At 42.1% G+C, this 16,655-nt stretch overlaps 1 protein-coding gene across 2 annotated transcripts in view; it reads right to left on the reverse strand.

Annotated features, from left to right (window-relative positions):
• CRMP1 (collapsin response mediator protein 1) overlaps positions 1 to 16,655 on the reverse strand; it is a 50,094-nt gene that overhangs the window by 27,157 nt on the left and 6,282 nt on the right. For both annotated transcript variants that reach the window (XM_053941279.1, XM_053941280.1), the window contains exons 2-3: positions 5,671 to 5,759; positions 304 to 488 (exon numbers count right to left, since the gene is read on the reverse strand). In XM_053941279.1, coding sequence (XP_053797254.1) covers positions 304 to 488; positions 5,671 to 5,759 — 274 coding nt within the window. The remainder of the gene's footprint in view (positions 1 to 303; positions 489 to 5,670; positions 5,760 to 16,655) is intronic.

The following is a 16,655-nucleotide window of genomic DNA, read 5'->3' on the forward strand; positions in this document are numbered from 1 at the left end:
TTTGTCAGATTTTCTGTGCCATATACTTACAGTGCTACCTACACTGCTTCCCAAAAATCCCAAGATTACATACATTATCCCTCAGTGTTTGTTCTGTATTTCAGAGGAAAATCCAAAAGACAATTCCGCACGCTGGTATTTCTGAGGGTAGGTTCATTTTCAGGCCAACCCTGGTTAACAATGATGAATGGGTCTCAAACACAGAGCCCAGAAATGTGAAGATTCATTGCAGAAGATCTCAGAAAATCAGAATGAAGCCTCAGGTAGCTATCCCCACACAGATATAGCTCTGCTGGTACTCACTGATCATGGTGGTGCCCCCTGCTAGTGCTGCTTTTGTGCCTTGATAGAAGTCATCAACAGCAGTCATCCCCTGGTAGGGCTTTTGTAGGTAAGTGTTGACATCTATGCCCCCAGGAATAACCATGCGCCCATTAGCCTCTACGGTCTTGACTCCTCCAGGAACAATCAGATTCTCTCCTATTTGCCTGCACAGCAAGGAAAGCCAGTGTTACTTTATTGGAACAAGCACAGAGGACAAAGCTATTTGAGGCATGTATGGAGAGGGAGCCTGTGCCCATACTGCAGGGTCCCCAAAGGCAATGTGAAGCTCAAGCACACGCTCCCTCTGTCCTGCCCAACACAGCAGAACAAAGCAGAGGAGAGCTGCCTCGCTGAGCCATGAGCTCTGTTTGCTTTGCATGGCTCTAGTGGCCAATAAAGGAGCTGTAATGCACCAGCATTAAAATTTGATTATTTTTTATATGATTTCTATCTTTAAACAATTCAAATTATGTGCACTTAATGCACTCTTGGGGGCTCCAGTTTCATGTATTAACTTCATAAATGAAAATAGGAAAACATAGATCAAATATGGGAGCAAGCTGGAATTGTAAAAATATATGGCAGAAGCAAAAGGCATATCAGAAAATTTTATAATTACTTTGTCATCATGCAATGCAAATTTATCCTTAAAAAGAAATCTAAATAACCTAAGATACAGAAATACATATCTAAGAGACCTAAATGTGTTTAATCTACCATGTCCCATATTCTTCATCCTCCTCTTGAAGTTAAAAGTCAGTGAAACATTCTGCATAACTGTGTAGAAAAATTATAATTAGCTGTTGCCATCTTTTTCCCTTCAGGTCTTCAAAGCAGGATTTTTTTTTCTTTTCACTATTAAAAATATCAATCTGTCCCCCATACCAATATCAAACTCCAGATACTTATGACCAAAATACTTTTATTATTCATGGAATCAACTACAAATAAATTAAACTTTAACTTTTAAAGCCAGACTACAATTTATAGTCCACTTTGCATGGCGCCGAACAGGGAGAGGTATGGGTCTGTGTGGAAACCATGTCTCTGCACTGCTGCACCACAATATATTTGGGCTTAGAGGTAACTGTAAGGTAGTTAAAGTTCACTTCGTTTATCTCATATTGCAGACACAGAGCCCTTGTCCTAATTTTCTTTTGTCTGGATAAAATAACATTTATCCACAGCTAAATAAATACCGCAGACATCTGAGCTGCTGAGTCTGTTTCCCCAGATTAAAATGCAACTTCCACCTACAGTTCAAAACACAGCAACTGATTAACAGCCAACTGTGATAAGGTAGAACCACAAGTGAATATAACTGTTCATTAAAACCACTGGGAAAAATAAGAAAAACGGGGATAATTATTCACATTGGAATCTGGCCAAGCTAGTAGAGTTAATAAATAGCCCCAAGAGGTCAAGAATTTGTTTCATATGCTATGCAATCCAGCAACTTGTCTACCCCGGTGCCCTGGGCTCTGGCTTGAGGGAAGCACAGCCATTCTTGGGCAAACTCCTCATGGGCATCCCAGGATGGGGTCACAGCACTGAACAAATCCAGAAGGGCTTACTCATGAGAGCTGGCACCTCCACATCTGGCACCGAATAGTCATCAACATGTGCAGCACTGTCACAACCTGCGTGCAGCTGTGCAGTGTGAACAACACCCTGACAAACAGGGAACCAACCTGGATGCAAAAACCAGCAGCTGCCCAGCACATCCAATTGCACAAACAAAAGCTGCAAACAGCTCCTCCATTTTAAAATGTGCCTGACGAAGGTATATCATAGGGTGTTGCACCCATGAGCAGATTCAATGCCTGCATAAAATTAGGTAGTCCCATGTGTAGTAATGGTATTGCACTAATTTTCATTAGTCAGATATATCCCCAAGATTTTAATCAGAAAAACCCTCTCCCTTTGTAGAGCATTTATGTGGCTAAGAAATTGAACCAGGAAAAAAAATTAACTATGACCCATCTCCTTTGAGTACGTCCAAGGAGTAACTGTACTTCAAGGACTAACACACCTTCTGAGAACAATATTAATGAAAACCTTCACAAAAAAAGCAATTAATTTTTATTTTCTTCCACAATCAGTATTTACCAGTTTCCTCTTAAGAAGACACATGTGAAAGTGTGCTAACTATATATTGAACTTTTTTTATGACTTAATGCTCATTATTTCCAGTGTATGGTTGAGTAACATCTTATTCAGCTGAAATCATCCATGTTGAAGTGACATGGGACCAAACGGTCTTTATGGATGATGCTGCACTGCTATCTGTCAGAAACCTGTCTCATCTCTTGCCCTGGCATCAAGATTAAGGCTGGGAGAAGTCTGGTCTTCACTGGTGCTCAAGGTTATTTTTATTCTGTCCAAGTAGAACAGAGAGTAGGACATAATGTGACAGGATTCCTGAATTGCTCACTCATTAATGCAAAGTGTATGTGAGTAAGAATGGAGTTCTATTACTGGGTGAAAAAATACAGCAGTGCAGGTAACTGCATTCTAGACACTGTACAAATGATTGAGCTGGTTTCCTCATATGTCAGCAACCACAAAACTCAGACCCAGAGAAAGCTGATGCTCTCTGCTATTTTCAGTCAAACAAGTTGGTAAATTCTGTTGTACATGAGCTGATTAAAGCACAACAGAAACAGCAGGCTTCAGGTCTTCCTAAGCTTCATCCAAGGAAGCTGAAAACCTCCTCCAGAGCTCCAAGGTGGTGCTTTCTGAGGTTATCAAGCCCAGACCTTTTTTAGACATCTGAGGTTCCCCCTATCTTGACTCATCACTTGCCCAGCTCTGGAGACCATGCCCCCAGTCCCCTACCCTGCTATTTGTTTGTTCCTCCAACCCTTCCCCTGGGCAGGGATGGAGCAGAGTACAGCAAGCACCAGACCATGATCTGTCACTTGGCACAGGGCTCACTTCCTCATGTGATAACAGAGGCAGGAGAGATGTAAGCAAAATAAATTATTTATATGCCAATTTAAATTGCCAAATATTTAAAATACTCTTTAGATACTGGAGAACTGCCTCTCAGCTGCCACCTGAGTGTGCAGGGCTTAAGTTTCAGGTAGGAAAAATCCACATGTACCGCTGCTCCTTGTACCTAGGGAGCCAGTTTGAGCATTGATTGGCAGGAAGAAACATTGACCATCCTCCAAACTATAGCTGATCTTCAAACACGCTCAAGGTTACAGCTGCTTTCCTCTCTGCAGAATGATCTGCATTAAAAGCATTAAAAGACCCAAATCTTTTCATTAGGCTGCAAGAGAAACTCAACCCTCTCTTTTCCAATCAGTTTCCTCTCTTTTCTCTCAAAAGAAATCCTCTCTTTTCTCTTTTTCAGAGTGAGAAAAATAACCCAGATCTTTTATAGCCCGGTAAAACCAGGACACTATTGCCTATTCTGGGCTGAGTGGTTTGGTGTCTGCTCCATTCTGTATTAGAATTCTGTATTATCAGCAGGATCTGCAGCTGGAAAGTTTTAGCATCAATGGAAATGATGCTAATGGACTGAGTTTCAAGGTCCAGCTCCAAACAAGCTCGAGCTACATTTAACAATGATTTTAATTATTCAGACACAATGGGCAGTTCCACCTGAAGAAACCAGAAATCAGACAAACCCAGAGCTTTCTTAGGTTGCAAAATTTATCATCTGAACACAGTAAGGACCCAACCCCATCTCACAGCAGGCTGCCCTCACAAATTATTTCAGAGCAGGACTTCTTGCACAGTTTACAAAGAAAAATCTTGGGTCATCTAAATCTAAGAAGCCAGGCATAACTCAGGGTGCTAAATAGAGAACTTGCATCCTTGGGCAAAGATAAATGCTTCTTAAAAATTAAGATCTTGCCCGTCTGTTCATTATTAACCCTAATTAGCTTGGGCAGCTGAGATACTTCCTGGAGGTACAGATCCACACACGGATTTCAGAGGAAGGCTATGTACTTAATAAGGGCAGGTGAAAGACTGGCATTGTTAACCTGCCTACTACCATTGCATTTCTGGAATTAAAGCCAAAAATTCACAGCAGTTTGAGGCTCTCAGCATCTCATGCATTTAGTTATTTAAATAGCTCTAATGCTTGCTAGAGTTAATAGAAGATTTGCACCTGAACTAACAAAACCACAGAAAAACTCAACAAAAACACTCATCAAAGAGATTACAACTTGGTTAACTATTGCTTTAAAAATAGATACATATTCAACATTTTGTGTCCTCTCTACTTTTGCCACTTCTGCCATGCAATTAACACTACAAATGGAAATGCAGAGTGAAGTATTAAGAAGAAAACTGCACAGTCCATGGATGAAATTGTTCAGATATTTTTCTGTTATAATAACCTGAATCATAATAACATAAGCAGTCACATATATGTAAAGAATTGGACTTTTAATCTGATGTTATTTTCTTAAGTAGCTCTGAAAACAAGTAGGCAATTAATTATTTACCAGATAACCATAATTATGTTTCTGTGCATCAAACTGTAGCCTCTGGAGACCAAGCTTCTTAGGTCACTAGTGAAAATGTTTAGCAATCATGAAAAAGGCTTTGATCCTTATGTACATCAGAGTGTTCATACACACTACATAACTTTGCAAACCTTAGAGACCCTCATCTCCACCAAGCCAAGGCAGGACCAGCAGAGCACACGGACATCTCTGTTACAGTTTCCCAGGCTATCAGTAACACGTATTTCAAGTTTTTCACCCAACAAATACTTCCCCAGTTCCTGTATTTTATAGCCTGATAAATCAGGACTTTCTTTCTAATTGTGTAACAATGCATAACAGCATTATAGAAACAGAACGTGCTGTGGTTCAGCATTAACCAACAGGCAACTGAGACATAGCAGGTCCTCATCTGCACCATGCAACATGGGGCGCATTTCAGATTTCTGTGCCCTACAATCCTTAAGAGCATGGCTGCAATTGCACTGACTAGGTACAGGGAGAAAAGTTGTAGAGAGCTTTCTGCCATTCATGGACTCAAAAGGTTTCCATTGTCCTTAGCATTACTTCTTTTCTTGAGAGTGCCTACTTGCCTTAACTATTTCAGATGAAGCTGCGATTGAACTGTTTGAAAAGCAAATATCTCCAGTTTACAGCAAAGAAATTGTCTATTTATCTAATCTTAGTGAAGATAAAATGGCAGAATTTTAAGTCTCTTCATGGAGACTTTAATTAATAATTAAACACTCCTCAACTACAGTTTCACATTTAGAGGTAACTGAGATTTTGCCCATAAAAAATTTTAAGTCAGCACTATCAAGAAATCACAGTTGTCTATGTTAACACGCATGCAAAAAAAGCAGTATTTTATAAAACCAACTTTATAAGTCCATCTTCAAGGTACAGGTCTGCATAGAAGGAGTGGTCATCATTGATAATTCTTCCACCCTTAATGAGCAGTCGGTCACTCTGGAGGAAAAAAAAGGAAAATGTGGGTTTATCAAAATAAATAAACATAATAATGTATTTATGATAACAAATATGCTCATATTATAAAGAAATCCATTAATAACAAACACTACTCTATATAAAGGTGAGTTCATGTGGGTACACAGACAGTGGACAGGATAGTTTAATTGATAGTTTCAGTGGACATGATAGTTTCATCCTATTTCAGGAGAGTTTCAGTTTATTCCTGACTTTTGGAACATGAGACCTCATCACCACCACAGTTCATTTTGCTCAAAGCAGCAATCACTGCACATAGAAACACCTGAAATGCCACTACATCCCCCTTTTACCACCTCATTGCACAAGGGCCAAAAGGGAAAGAGAAGCCCCTAGAAGAAACTGCCCAACACTGCAGTGGCCAAGCTGAGCTCACTTGGTGCCCTTGGCATCTCTGGAAAAGTAAAAAAGCTTTGAATGGGGAGGGACAAGGTCATAAGAGGCTGCTTAGCCCCACCACTTGAAATTCCTCACCAGGGAAGCTCCTTCAACACCAGCTCAGCAGGAGCAACTCCTGCGCAGCAGCCAAGGGACACGGCCCACAGCTCATGTCTCCTGCACTGTGGCACAGACCCACAGCTAAACACAGAGTTTCTAGTGGGCATAAAGAATTAATTGTAATCAACTTGTGATTTCTGCAGGGCAAAGGCTGTTGATGAATTGGGGGCACTCTGTGCTGACACTGCCCATGTTCTATCTCACTCACTCCACGCATGAGAATAGAATGCAGCCTCCAAAGTTTGGTTCACCTGAAATATCATACAAACAGCACAAAGGCCTACCTCCTGGTATTTTCTAAAGTGCCAGGAAGAAAACTATTTTTTCCCAAGAAGGACTATTCAAAAAATCAAGTCTGCATGAGTTACTGTTCACAACAATTGTCTCCTTATATTCTTCTCTATTCAAATGGTATCTTCTGTTCGCAAAAACTACATTTTATAGAAAACAGATTTTACCAGTGCGTATTCCAGAGAACCAATACTTAAACTCTCTCATTGAAGAAATCATACTGGAAATGCCAGCCCCCTACCACCTACCCAAAGACAGGGCAAGTCTGTAACTTCACTGCTCTTCTGACTTTAGTAGGGGTAGTTAATCTTCCTCACAGCAACTTGTATGGGGCTGTTTTGGATTTGTGCTGGAAACAGTGCTGATAGCACAAGGACGTTTTAGCTAGTGCTGTGCAGAGCTTAGAGAGTGAATATCTCTTCTGCTCATCACCAGGAAAGAGGCTGAGTGAGCACAAGGAATTGGGAGGGGGGATAGCTGGGACAGACCCCACCTGGCCCAAGGGATCTTCCATACCATACGGCATTATGCTCAGCAATAAAAAGTCAGGGGGAGGTTGATGAGGGGAGCACTGCCTTGGGACTGGTTGGGCATCAAGAGGAGGGTGGTAACCAATTGTATTGTGCATCATTTGTCCTTCTTTGGTTTCACTAATCTCTCTTTTTTATTTCCCTACCAATTGCATTATTATCATTACTATTATTATGATTATTCTATTTCCGTTATCAAAGTGTTTTCATCTCAACCCACGAGTTTTTTCACTTTTACCCTTCCAGGGGTATATTCCAGGGGGAGAATTGAGCAAGTAGTTGTGTGAGGCTGAGTTGCCAGCTGGGCAAGTACATAACACTTTTGGAAAGAATTTTGCCAAGTGACTGTGAATGCTGGAAAACTCTTAAAGCAGTCAGAACCATTTTTTCCCATCCATACATAAAAATAGCCATTTATTATAAATTATTTCCTTGGCTCACCAGACAATAACTCAGAATGTCCAGTTTGTCCATGTTTTATACTACTCAGTCCAGATTCAATTCCTGCTTTAATTACAGCATGACTCAAGTATATAACTATGAATGTCCCGAGTTCCCACTTTAGAAAGCAAACAAGTTGATATATTCTTAATCTATAAAACCAGGACAACAAAACCAATAAATTTCTAAAAAAACTGTTCATTAAAAAGTGCTAAGGCAGAGCTAGGGGCGTTAAAATGTAACCTCTGTTATACAATGCACATTTACTTTTTAGCTTGAACTTGAACAATTTTGCAAGTTCAAAGCTTTTATAGCTCTCTGTATCATTTTAGAAAAAGGAAAAAGAGAGAAACATACACTTTTAAGGGAGGAAGAAGAGGGGGAAAAGACATTTTAAATACAGTGCACAACAAAAGAGTATATACACAGCAGGTCTGAAGCTCTTCTCCATGTGCAGAGCAACATGACCCTGGGGGGGAACCGAGGCACAGAAGTATGATGACATGTGTCCCCAGGACCTGCCTCAGACACTGTTACCCTCTCATTAGAGAACGGAGATGAATGCAACTCCTCCATCTAGAATTTGCCAGAGCAGGCTCCCTGTTTTCTCCCCAGCCTCTCTACTGTCACTTGTAATTGCAGCAGGACTTGTGAACTGGCAGTCAGAATAGTAAGAAGTTATTTTGCCACGTGCTGGCAGTTGCACCTCCTCACTATGATGATTTACTACGCTGCCTGCTGACCTGCAAGCTGATTGGGAGATGTTCCAACAAAACTCTTTTTCTTCTGAATTTGCTGATACGCTGGAATGGAAGCATGCTAGCATGCAGGGACCACCATATTGTGAGCTCTTTTTAAGCTCATTCAGTTGCCTTCCTAAACATTAATACTGTCCAATTACAAGAGGCACAAGCTTACTAATAGAGGCAGGCAGTGTTCCCAGAGCACTGCATCTGTCACTGCTAAGGAGTGCAAAAATCTGCACCCTCATCAAGAAGTTCTACATTTCATTTCTTTTAAAACAGGAGAAGATGCATAATAAGTAGAAACAAATGTAACAGGCAAGGAAAATAAAACAGACTGAAAACTGAAGTGCAGCTCCAGAAAAATAACTGTAGACATAAGGATTTTAAATGTTTTTACATATAGATATAAATATGTAAGTAACAAAATTAGGTATTGGAAATTTTGGAGGGTGTAAGAAATGCTGGTAGAGAATAAATAATCTGCACTTCATGGAGACTTTGAAAATTTTAATTCTTTACATCTCAGAAGAAAATACAAACAATTCAGAATTGTTACAAGAGCAGTCCTGCACCTGAGGCTAAGGTTCCCCCAGCTGGGTATCGGAAGTCACGGAAGACTAGGCTGCCAAAAAAACACAACCCAGGTAGACTGCCAAGCCATTGGGGACAGTGCTGTGGAGCCTTGCCCAGCTTTCATCAGAATCTGAGAGCTGTGGAAGCATCTCTAGCATGCCTCCATTCCAGCGTATCAGCAAATTCAGAAGAAAAAGAGTTTTGTTGGAACATCTCCCAATCAGCTTGATCTGTCAAGTGTAGGACATGTTACAGATTGCTGCAAAGCAGAGCACCTTGAGACAGATGGTGTCGACAGGCACCAGCAGCCCAGGGGAGGTTTGGGTGCCCTGTGGACACCTCAGCAGCATACTGTGCCCCAAGAAACCAGCACTGCCTCAAACACCCTGCTCCAGACCAGGGCTGGCTTGTCCTTAGCCAAAGCAGCAGTAGCCAATGCCTGAATGCATAGTTCACAGAGATGCACTTCCATGAACAGGCTGGAAAAAATACACAAAAATAAATTACTAGAAAGGAGGCACAGATTAATATTGACAATTTGTTGTATTCTTCATGAAACAAGATTTCATACAAATGGTTGGTTCATGTGCAGTATTCATTCCCTGCTACAGCTCCAGCACAGGTTTCAGGGACAGGCACTGGAGCCTGGGTGATCCTGCACTTGTTTAGGTCACTGGTCCTTGCTGCAGTGAAATCCTGAACAGAAATCTGGGCACACACAGGCTCTGTGAAGTGGGTTAGCCTTCTTGGGCATGCAGAAGGCTGTGTATGACCAGGGGTCATTTATTTACCAGGGGCATGATGTCAGGAAGTCTGCTTGCAATTTTCTTACCAAGTGACAAATGTCCAGATAAATTAGGGACCAGAGTCCTCTTCTCCTTGTTTTGGGCTGGAGGAGAGACACACTTTGCAGTGCCCTGGGGAAAGCAGTGAAGGAAGGGAGGAGTGACCTGAAGTTCCTGAACTAATCCCAGCAGTGCTGGCCTGTATTTCTCTTTCCCAGCTATAATCTCCATGAGGAAGAACACCCAGCTCCCAGAGGTACCCTCAGCCAGTCACTGACCCTCAGGTGCTCTCACAATGAAAAGAGCAACAGGCTCATCACTCAGCTCAGGAGGTGACAGCACTGTCAGCCTTTCTAGGGTGGCTGCCACTTTTCTATTCCGCTGACAGCTGCCTCAGGCTGGTCACTGCCTCAGGGCACTGGTGCCCTGCCTGCTGAGCTCCAGGGGCTCCATACCAAGCCTTCAGTGCATTGCCTGGCACAAGAAGCTGCCAGCCCACCTCTTCCCACTGCAAGCCAAAAGAAGCTGCTGGGGCCCTCTCCTCCCTCCAGGCTGCCAAGGACAGGCAGTAGGAACATGGCAAAACAGAGAGGGAGTATTACATTGTACAGTTCATGGGATGCCAAGATGCAGGGGGTAAAAGACCCTGCTCTCATTGACAAGGGAGATGCAGAAAGCACACTGTAAAGCCATGCTCCACAGTCACTGCAGGGTCTGGGAGCCAAGGTGTTTCTTCTCCACCCATCACTATTGCAATGATGCAATAGCATTGCTGCAATGCTGTTTGCCTCTGAGTTCTGTGCCTGGCCATGACACAGCACAAGCTCAGCCATGATGCATATCTGCTGTGTCCCCTGCAGCTCCATTTTACAGGCGCTCCGGCACCCCCCGGCTCAGCCCACTGCCGAGTATGATACAGCCATTCCTACTACTCCCAGCCCTTCACCTTCAAACCCTGCACACTGCTTCGCTGGGGATCTTTTCCTAATCACAGTCTAGCTTCTCCTGCTTCACCTGGCAGCAAAGCTGCCTAGCTTAGTCTGTGACATGACAGCAATTTTCATGGCAGCAGAAGGAGATGCCACAAACGCGGCGCGTTTGCTGCAGGAGGAGGGGCTGGCTGCTTAGACTGGAGGCGGCGGCTGTCTCCCTCACAACTATTGTTTCCACTACAGCAAGAGCAACACGAAACATCTGGAAGCTGGTGACTGGCACACTTTGTACAAACTGCCTGTTTTGCTGGGGTTTGAATCAGCTTGGCTCAGCTCTTGTGAAGCGTGTCCACATTTTCATGCACACCAATGGCAAAAAGCCAGCAGAGAGAAGCAGCATCTGACCAACCTTAAGGACCACGAGCCTGAGCCCTGTCATAGACCCCAGTCCTGCACAGGGCTCCATGCAAAAACAAATGAATTTTCTGCCCTTGGGCAGAAAATCACTTTGCTGAAGATTATTCGAAATTACAAACCAAATGCTAGAGCAAGAACAGTTGCAAAGAAATTTAAAATTAGCCTTTTCCCATTCACCCACTCCCCTCAGAGCTAGAGGTATCTAAAAATACACAACAAAATTCAAATAGCTTTTAGATATGCAGTTCTCAAATCTGCTTCTTGGAACTACTAAAACACAGCAACACAAAAAATAAAACTGCCATAAGATTTACCAAACATTATTTCAAATTGGTGCAGCGTGTCAAAATACAATGCAGCACAAGTTATAGAAACCACACACTTCTCTACAGCATTGATATCTATGCACTGCATCTGCAGGAACCTTTCAGAGAAAATCACACGTCTGTGACACAAGATGGAGTTAAAAAAAAAAAAAAAGCCATTATGTATTCTAGCCATACAAAAAGATTCCAAGAAACTCCAAGAGTAGTGTTTCCATCAAATAGCAGCATCTGTCCAGACTGCAATTCCAATATATGCTATTACATTTTCTTATGGTTTTCTTCCACAAATGGAACCTCTTCCTATCAGATCTTCATCTCTAAAACAAGTAAACCATATATTTTTAACTATTTACAGTTTGCTTTACCATTTATATACAATTAAGTTCAGATAACTTATCCAGCATACAGGTCTAAGTGCTGTGCTGCTTAATTCTTGCTTTGGACCTTTACAATTGCTGCATTGCAGCTTTTGCCAACCAAAAAAAGTCTTTGCAATACTGAAACCCAGATTTTCCATGCCTAGAGGATGAGGAAACACTCAGCAGTGATTTCACCCTCTGTGTAATTGTAAGGACTTACTAGAATATTACATTGTCCATACATCTCCAGAGCAACAATGGCTGTTTTCTCTAGAACCCAGATTAGTCAAGAGCCCTGAAGATGACTAAGGATTTTATGCTAAATAGCCATTTGGAAACAGTTTAAATTCTAAATCCACCTGCACTTCAGTTCTCTGTTTATAAAGGCATGTGGTTTAAAAGACATCAGATCAAATGCAACAGACATAAAAAGGCATTATCATGTTATCACACTTGCAGCCAAGACATTACTTTTTTAGCATTTGAGAGGTAGAATTCTTTGTTATTAAGGTTTTAAAAGAGTCCACTGAGAGATACAAAAGACACAAAATTCAGTTCAGAGGGAAGGTACAAGAAACACAGGCTGATATTTGTGTTCTCCTTGATTATCTAAATCTCCGCAAGAAGACTATTTGCAAGGAAGACATTTCCCAAAGGCTGAAGACCCACTGACAAACAGTGGAAGGAGACACTCAGAGCTCCTCTGTGCTCCCATGTGTTCATTCTTGCACACTTATTTCCCACATTATACAAGAGATTTACTTTTTTGTGTGTGTGTGTGGATATATTTGGCTGCCTTTTGTCAGAGCTGGTCAGATTCAGACCCAGCTGTAATACAATACAGTTAAATTATCTCACTTTTAGCAAAGTACTTACAAATAAGGAACATTTTAAAACTTAATAGCAGAAGAAGAAAGATATCCTTCCCAAGAGGAATGTTTGCTTAAAATCCTTTCATAAGGATCAAAGAGCTGTAAATGGGATTTCATGAAGTACTGTCTGCTTATAAAAGATCTGCTTTTAATCAGCAGTATCCCTCCTTTTGAATTTCACATCTAGATTACCCTCCATAGGAAGTGGCTTTTAGCTAGGGTGAACCCTGAATCAACTCTGGGAACTCCTTGTAAAACACTCCATCCTTGAGGCATCATTTCTGATAGGCCACTAATGGAGAATCCTGCTTTTAAGGTTATTTTCTTAACAGATGCACTCTACTATATGGCAATTAATTTAGGAAGGATTATGCTGATTGTAGTAATGCTCTATCTTGGTCTGTAGCCAATGTATTCATTCATCTTTATTCATTTAAGAGATCTGATGTTCTTTTGTCTCCCCTTTTGAGACCTGGCTTCCTATTCAGCTGGCAGTTTCATTGCCTAATCACCCACTCTAAAGGGGCTACTCCTACAGCTACCAACTCCATGGGGATCTCTTCACTGAAAATGCCATCTTTGCTTTGCTTTTAGAAGGGAAGCACAACGAACTTTTTATTGATGACAATATTCATTGGCATCAGCAGGGGTCTCATCTAAGTAGGGGCTGAAGAGTTGAAACCATTGCATCATATGTTGTTATACCCATCCCCTGGGTTATAGCAGGTTATGTCAATTAAAGGGGATCTCAAAATCCCAGCAAGCCATTCATAGGAAAGCTTAAACTTGGGAAGAAAATAACAGTCATTTACAGCATGACTGACTTCTCTAGGCCACTGAACTGAAAATGTGTTTTATCTAAGTTCTAATCAGAAATCTGCATCAGGTTACTGGGACATATCTGACTTGGCACCAATCACAGTCAAAATCCAGCTAAGACCATATGGAATCCCTTCTCTGACAGAGCAGGTGGATGCAAGGGAAACAGAATAGTAGAAAATGCCTTTACGATGATGTTAGCAATGATAATTCACGATCAGCTACATGCAGTGGATATCATGTGTACTATTTGCACTCAGACACTTTGTGCTGTCATGTTGTGTCACATACCTACTTTTTCTGCCAGTGAGAGCAAGTTGTGATGCTTGCTGCCTCACCTCACATGGTATCAGCCCTGATTTCCCTTCCACAGCCTCTTCACTCTGAGCACTGCCTACTCCTCTAGCCAGCCACCTGGGTCCTCACAATTACACATAGGAGATTTTATACTGAGTGTAGACTTCCACTGAAGTCCGTAGGAACATTTATTATTCATAAACAATACCTTACACCTTAAAACTCATTAGGACATGGACTACAGATGAAAACTTTTGTCTTGTGACAAGCAAACATCATCCCAAAGTATCTCTGCTTCAGGGAACAAGGCAACCATCTGCACACGTAGCAAGATTAGAAACCTGCAAATTATTTTGCTGCTCATCTCTATTCCTTCTTTCTCATACATACAAAAGCATTTATCTCTCTCATATGTACAAAATCCAAGTTTATCTCAACTAACTCCCAAGTGCTTCACAAGCCAGTGGCCTCTGCTGGCTCCTTCAAATGAAAATGGAAGTTTCACACTTTTACCACTCAAATAATTCTTGATTCTGAAAGAAATGGCAGCAAAGCAAACAGATCTTGATCTCTCATCAGAAAAGTGGTTCATTGGCAGCAGTTGCTCTCAGCATTTGCAAGAAGACTCAGACAAGCACCCCACTGCATCAGATGTCTTCCCAGACAGCCACTGTCCCCTTTCCAAACCTGCCCAGCTTCCAGCAAAGCACAGCTCAGTTCTCTGTAGTGGCACCAGCTATGATGCTGAAAATACTGATGGTCTACTGAGGGCACTGACTGATGAACTTGCTGTGGCAGTTAAAGGAATCACTGCCTCAAACCCTTCCTTCTGTCCCTCTGCCAAAGGTTTCAGTCTCCATAGAAATGTCCCCAAAAGGACCTACTCGATGCAATTTAAGTCACCATATGGAACTGACATAGGAAAAACTAGCTACTTTTTCTCCTATAGAAAAAAGAAAGGAAAAGCTGTGTCACAGAATCATAGAAATGGTGGTTGGAAGTCCAAAAACTTATAGTGAAGCAGCTGAAGCATCCCCAGATCTGCCAGGCTGAAGTCCAGTCCACTACACAATGTGAATTTACCTGCGTTCACTGACAGATGAGTAAACTGAGAGGGGGAAAGTCTGTTAAACAGACACACGTGGGAACATGTCATTTTGAGGATTAAGCATATGTTCAAAAGTAAAAAGGCATCCAGAGTTCCAGACCTTAGTGTTTTAAAACAGGACAAAAAGTGCAGCCTAAATCAGCCAAAATCTTGCACCAAGAGCAGAATAGTAACATGAGGCAGTGTTCCCATGCCCAGCACACAGTAGGCTTTTCAAACACTGAGTGTAGCTTCATACACCATGTTAAACAAAGGTGAGTGGTAAAAAAACATAATCGGGGAGATACAGAATAGATCCAAACCTAGAAAAGGACTTTGGTCCACCGTTCCACGTACTCACCATGCCCTGCGTCTGTAGGATATGTCCCCCCTGGTGTCCAAAATGAACTGGCTGGCAGCTCTCACACTGCTGTTATCTCACACCAGAACAGCACACATTATCCCAGCACTTTGTGCAGACCAAACAGAAAGTTTCCATCCTGAACCAGTGTGTCATACAGCAGAAATCCAGATTAATGGATTTTTTCTCTCTCAAAGTATTCTGCCATCTTCAATGAAGCCTACTTGCTTCTCATCTCTCTTCATACCAATTCTAAAGGTAACAAGTAAAATTATTCTCTGTGCCCACTCTGAATTTCTTCAGTCTCCCCATTTATCTGCATCTGTTTTTTTTTTTTTTCTCATGTAGTGCCAGATCTTCTATTTTCTTTTCTTGTTATGCTTAGTAGGAGATCCTTCCTCTGTAACACCACATTTCTGTGCTCTCTGTCTCCCTGTGTCTTACAGTCTGTCAGCTCAGGACCAGCAGTGCATTTCCCCACTCATATGCCAATCCTTGGACCATACCCAGAAGGATGATTCCCTTTTTTCCCCAAGGGATTTGGGCACCATTTTCCTCTCCCAAATGCCTCCTTGCAGAATAGTGACTAGCTATTCTGCCTTTGCTCAGTAGAATGGTGTTCACACCTCCTCTTCACTGAGCTCACACAGATTATGTTTTAATGGGTGCAGTTGCTGCTGGAACAAACATGTCCTGTCACAGGCATTTAACATGCCACATGTCTTTTAAACCATGCTACAATTCTGAGTTCATCTAAGCTCAGGCCTTGCTTGAAAATTGCCAGCTGCTACCAAAACACAGAAGCCAAAATAATTTGTAACAGGTATTTCCATGTCATCATCTCCATTGATTCCCTGTGATATGCTGCACAAGAGGAATATAATAGTGATGTTAAAAGCAATAGGCTGGGGGGTTATATCCTGAAAACTCTGGCCTGCATGAGAACATCCAGCACAACCAAAGCACAAAAGATTGCCACCTCCTGCAGAAAAACACCTCAGCAATGGATGTGGTGGCTATCCGCACTACAAAGGCTGGGAAAAGTGCTCCTGCACTCTTGGCCACCCTTACATTATGCACACCCTGCTCCATCCCCAGCTAACACTCCTGAACCAGCGGTTTGAAACCCACCTGCCAAGGACTTCAGCACAGTGCAGAAGACGTGACTGAAGTGCTTACACTTAATGCTTCAATGCATTTCTATTACAAATCCCCAGACTGATCTGGTGCTTCGAATGCAGAGGTCCTTACCCTCCCACAGTAGTTACACAAAAGGGCCCAGTTTCGCCAGTCCGACTCACAACTGAATGGCACCTTACACTGGCACAGTGCTGGTGCTCCACTAACAGCAAGCCTGGATGAGATGCATAACAGGCAGCAGGACAGCCACAAATGAGATAAAATGCAAGAAGCATGAATTTTCACAAGCTGAAATGGAAAGAAAAAAGAGGCAGATGAAACTAAAAACCCCATGCAGATCAGTGAATGAGAGCAGGGAGATGCCCAGTGCAAAGAGGGCTGTG

This window comes from Vidua chalybeata, chromosome 4 (genome assembly GCF_026979565.1).
Source record: "Vidua chalybeata isolate OUT-0048 chromosome 4, bVidCha1 merged haplotype, whole genome shotgun sequence".
NCBI classification, from domain to species: Eukaryota; Metazoa; Chordata; class Aves; order Passeriformes; family Viduidae; genus Vidua; species Vidua chalybeata.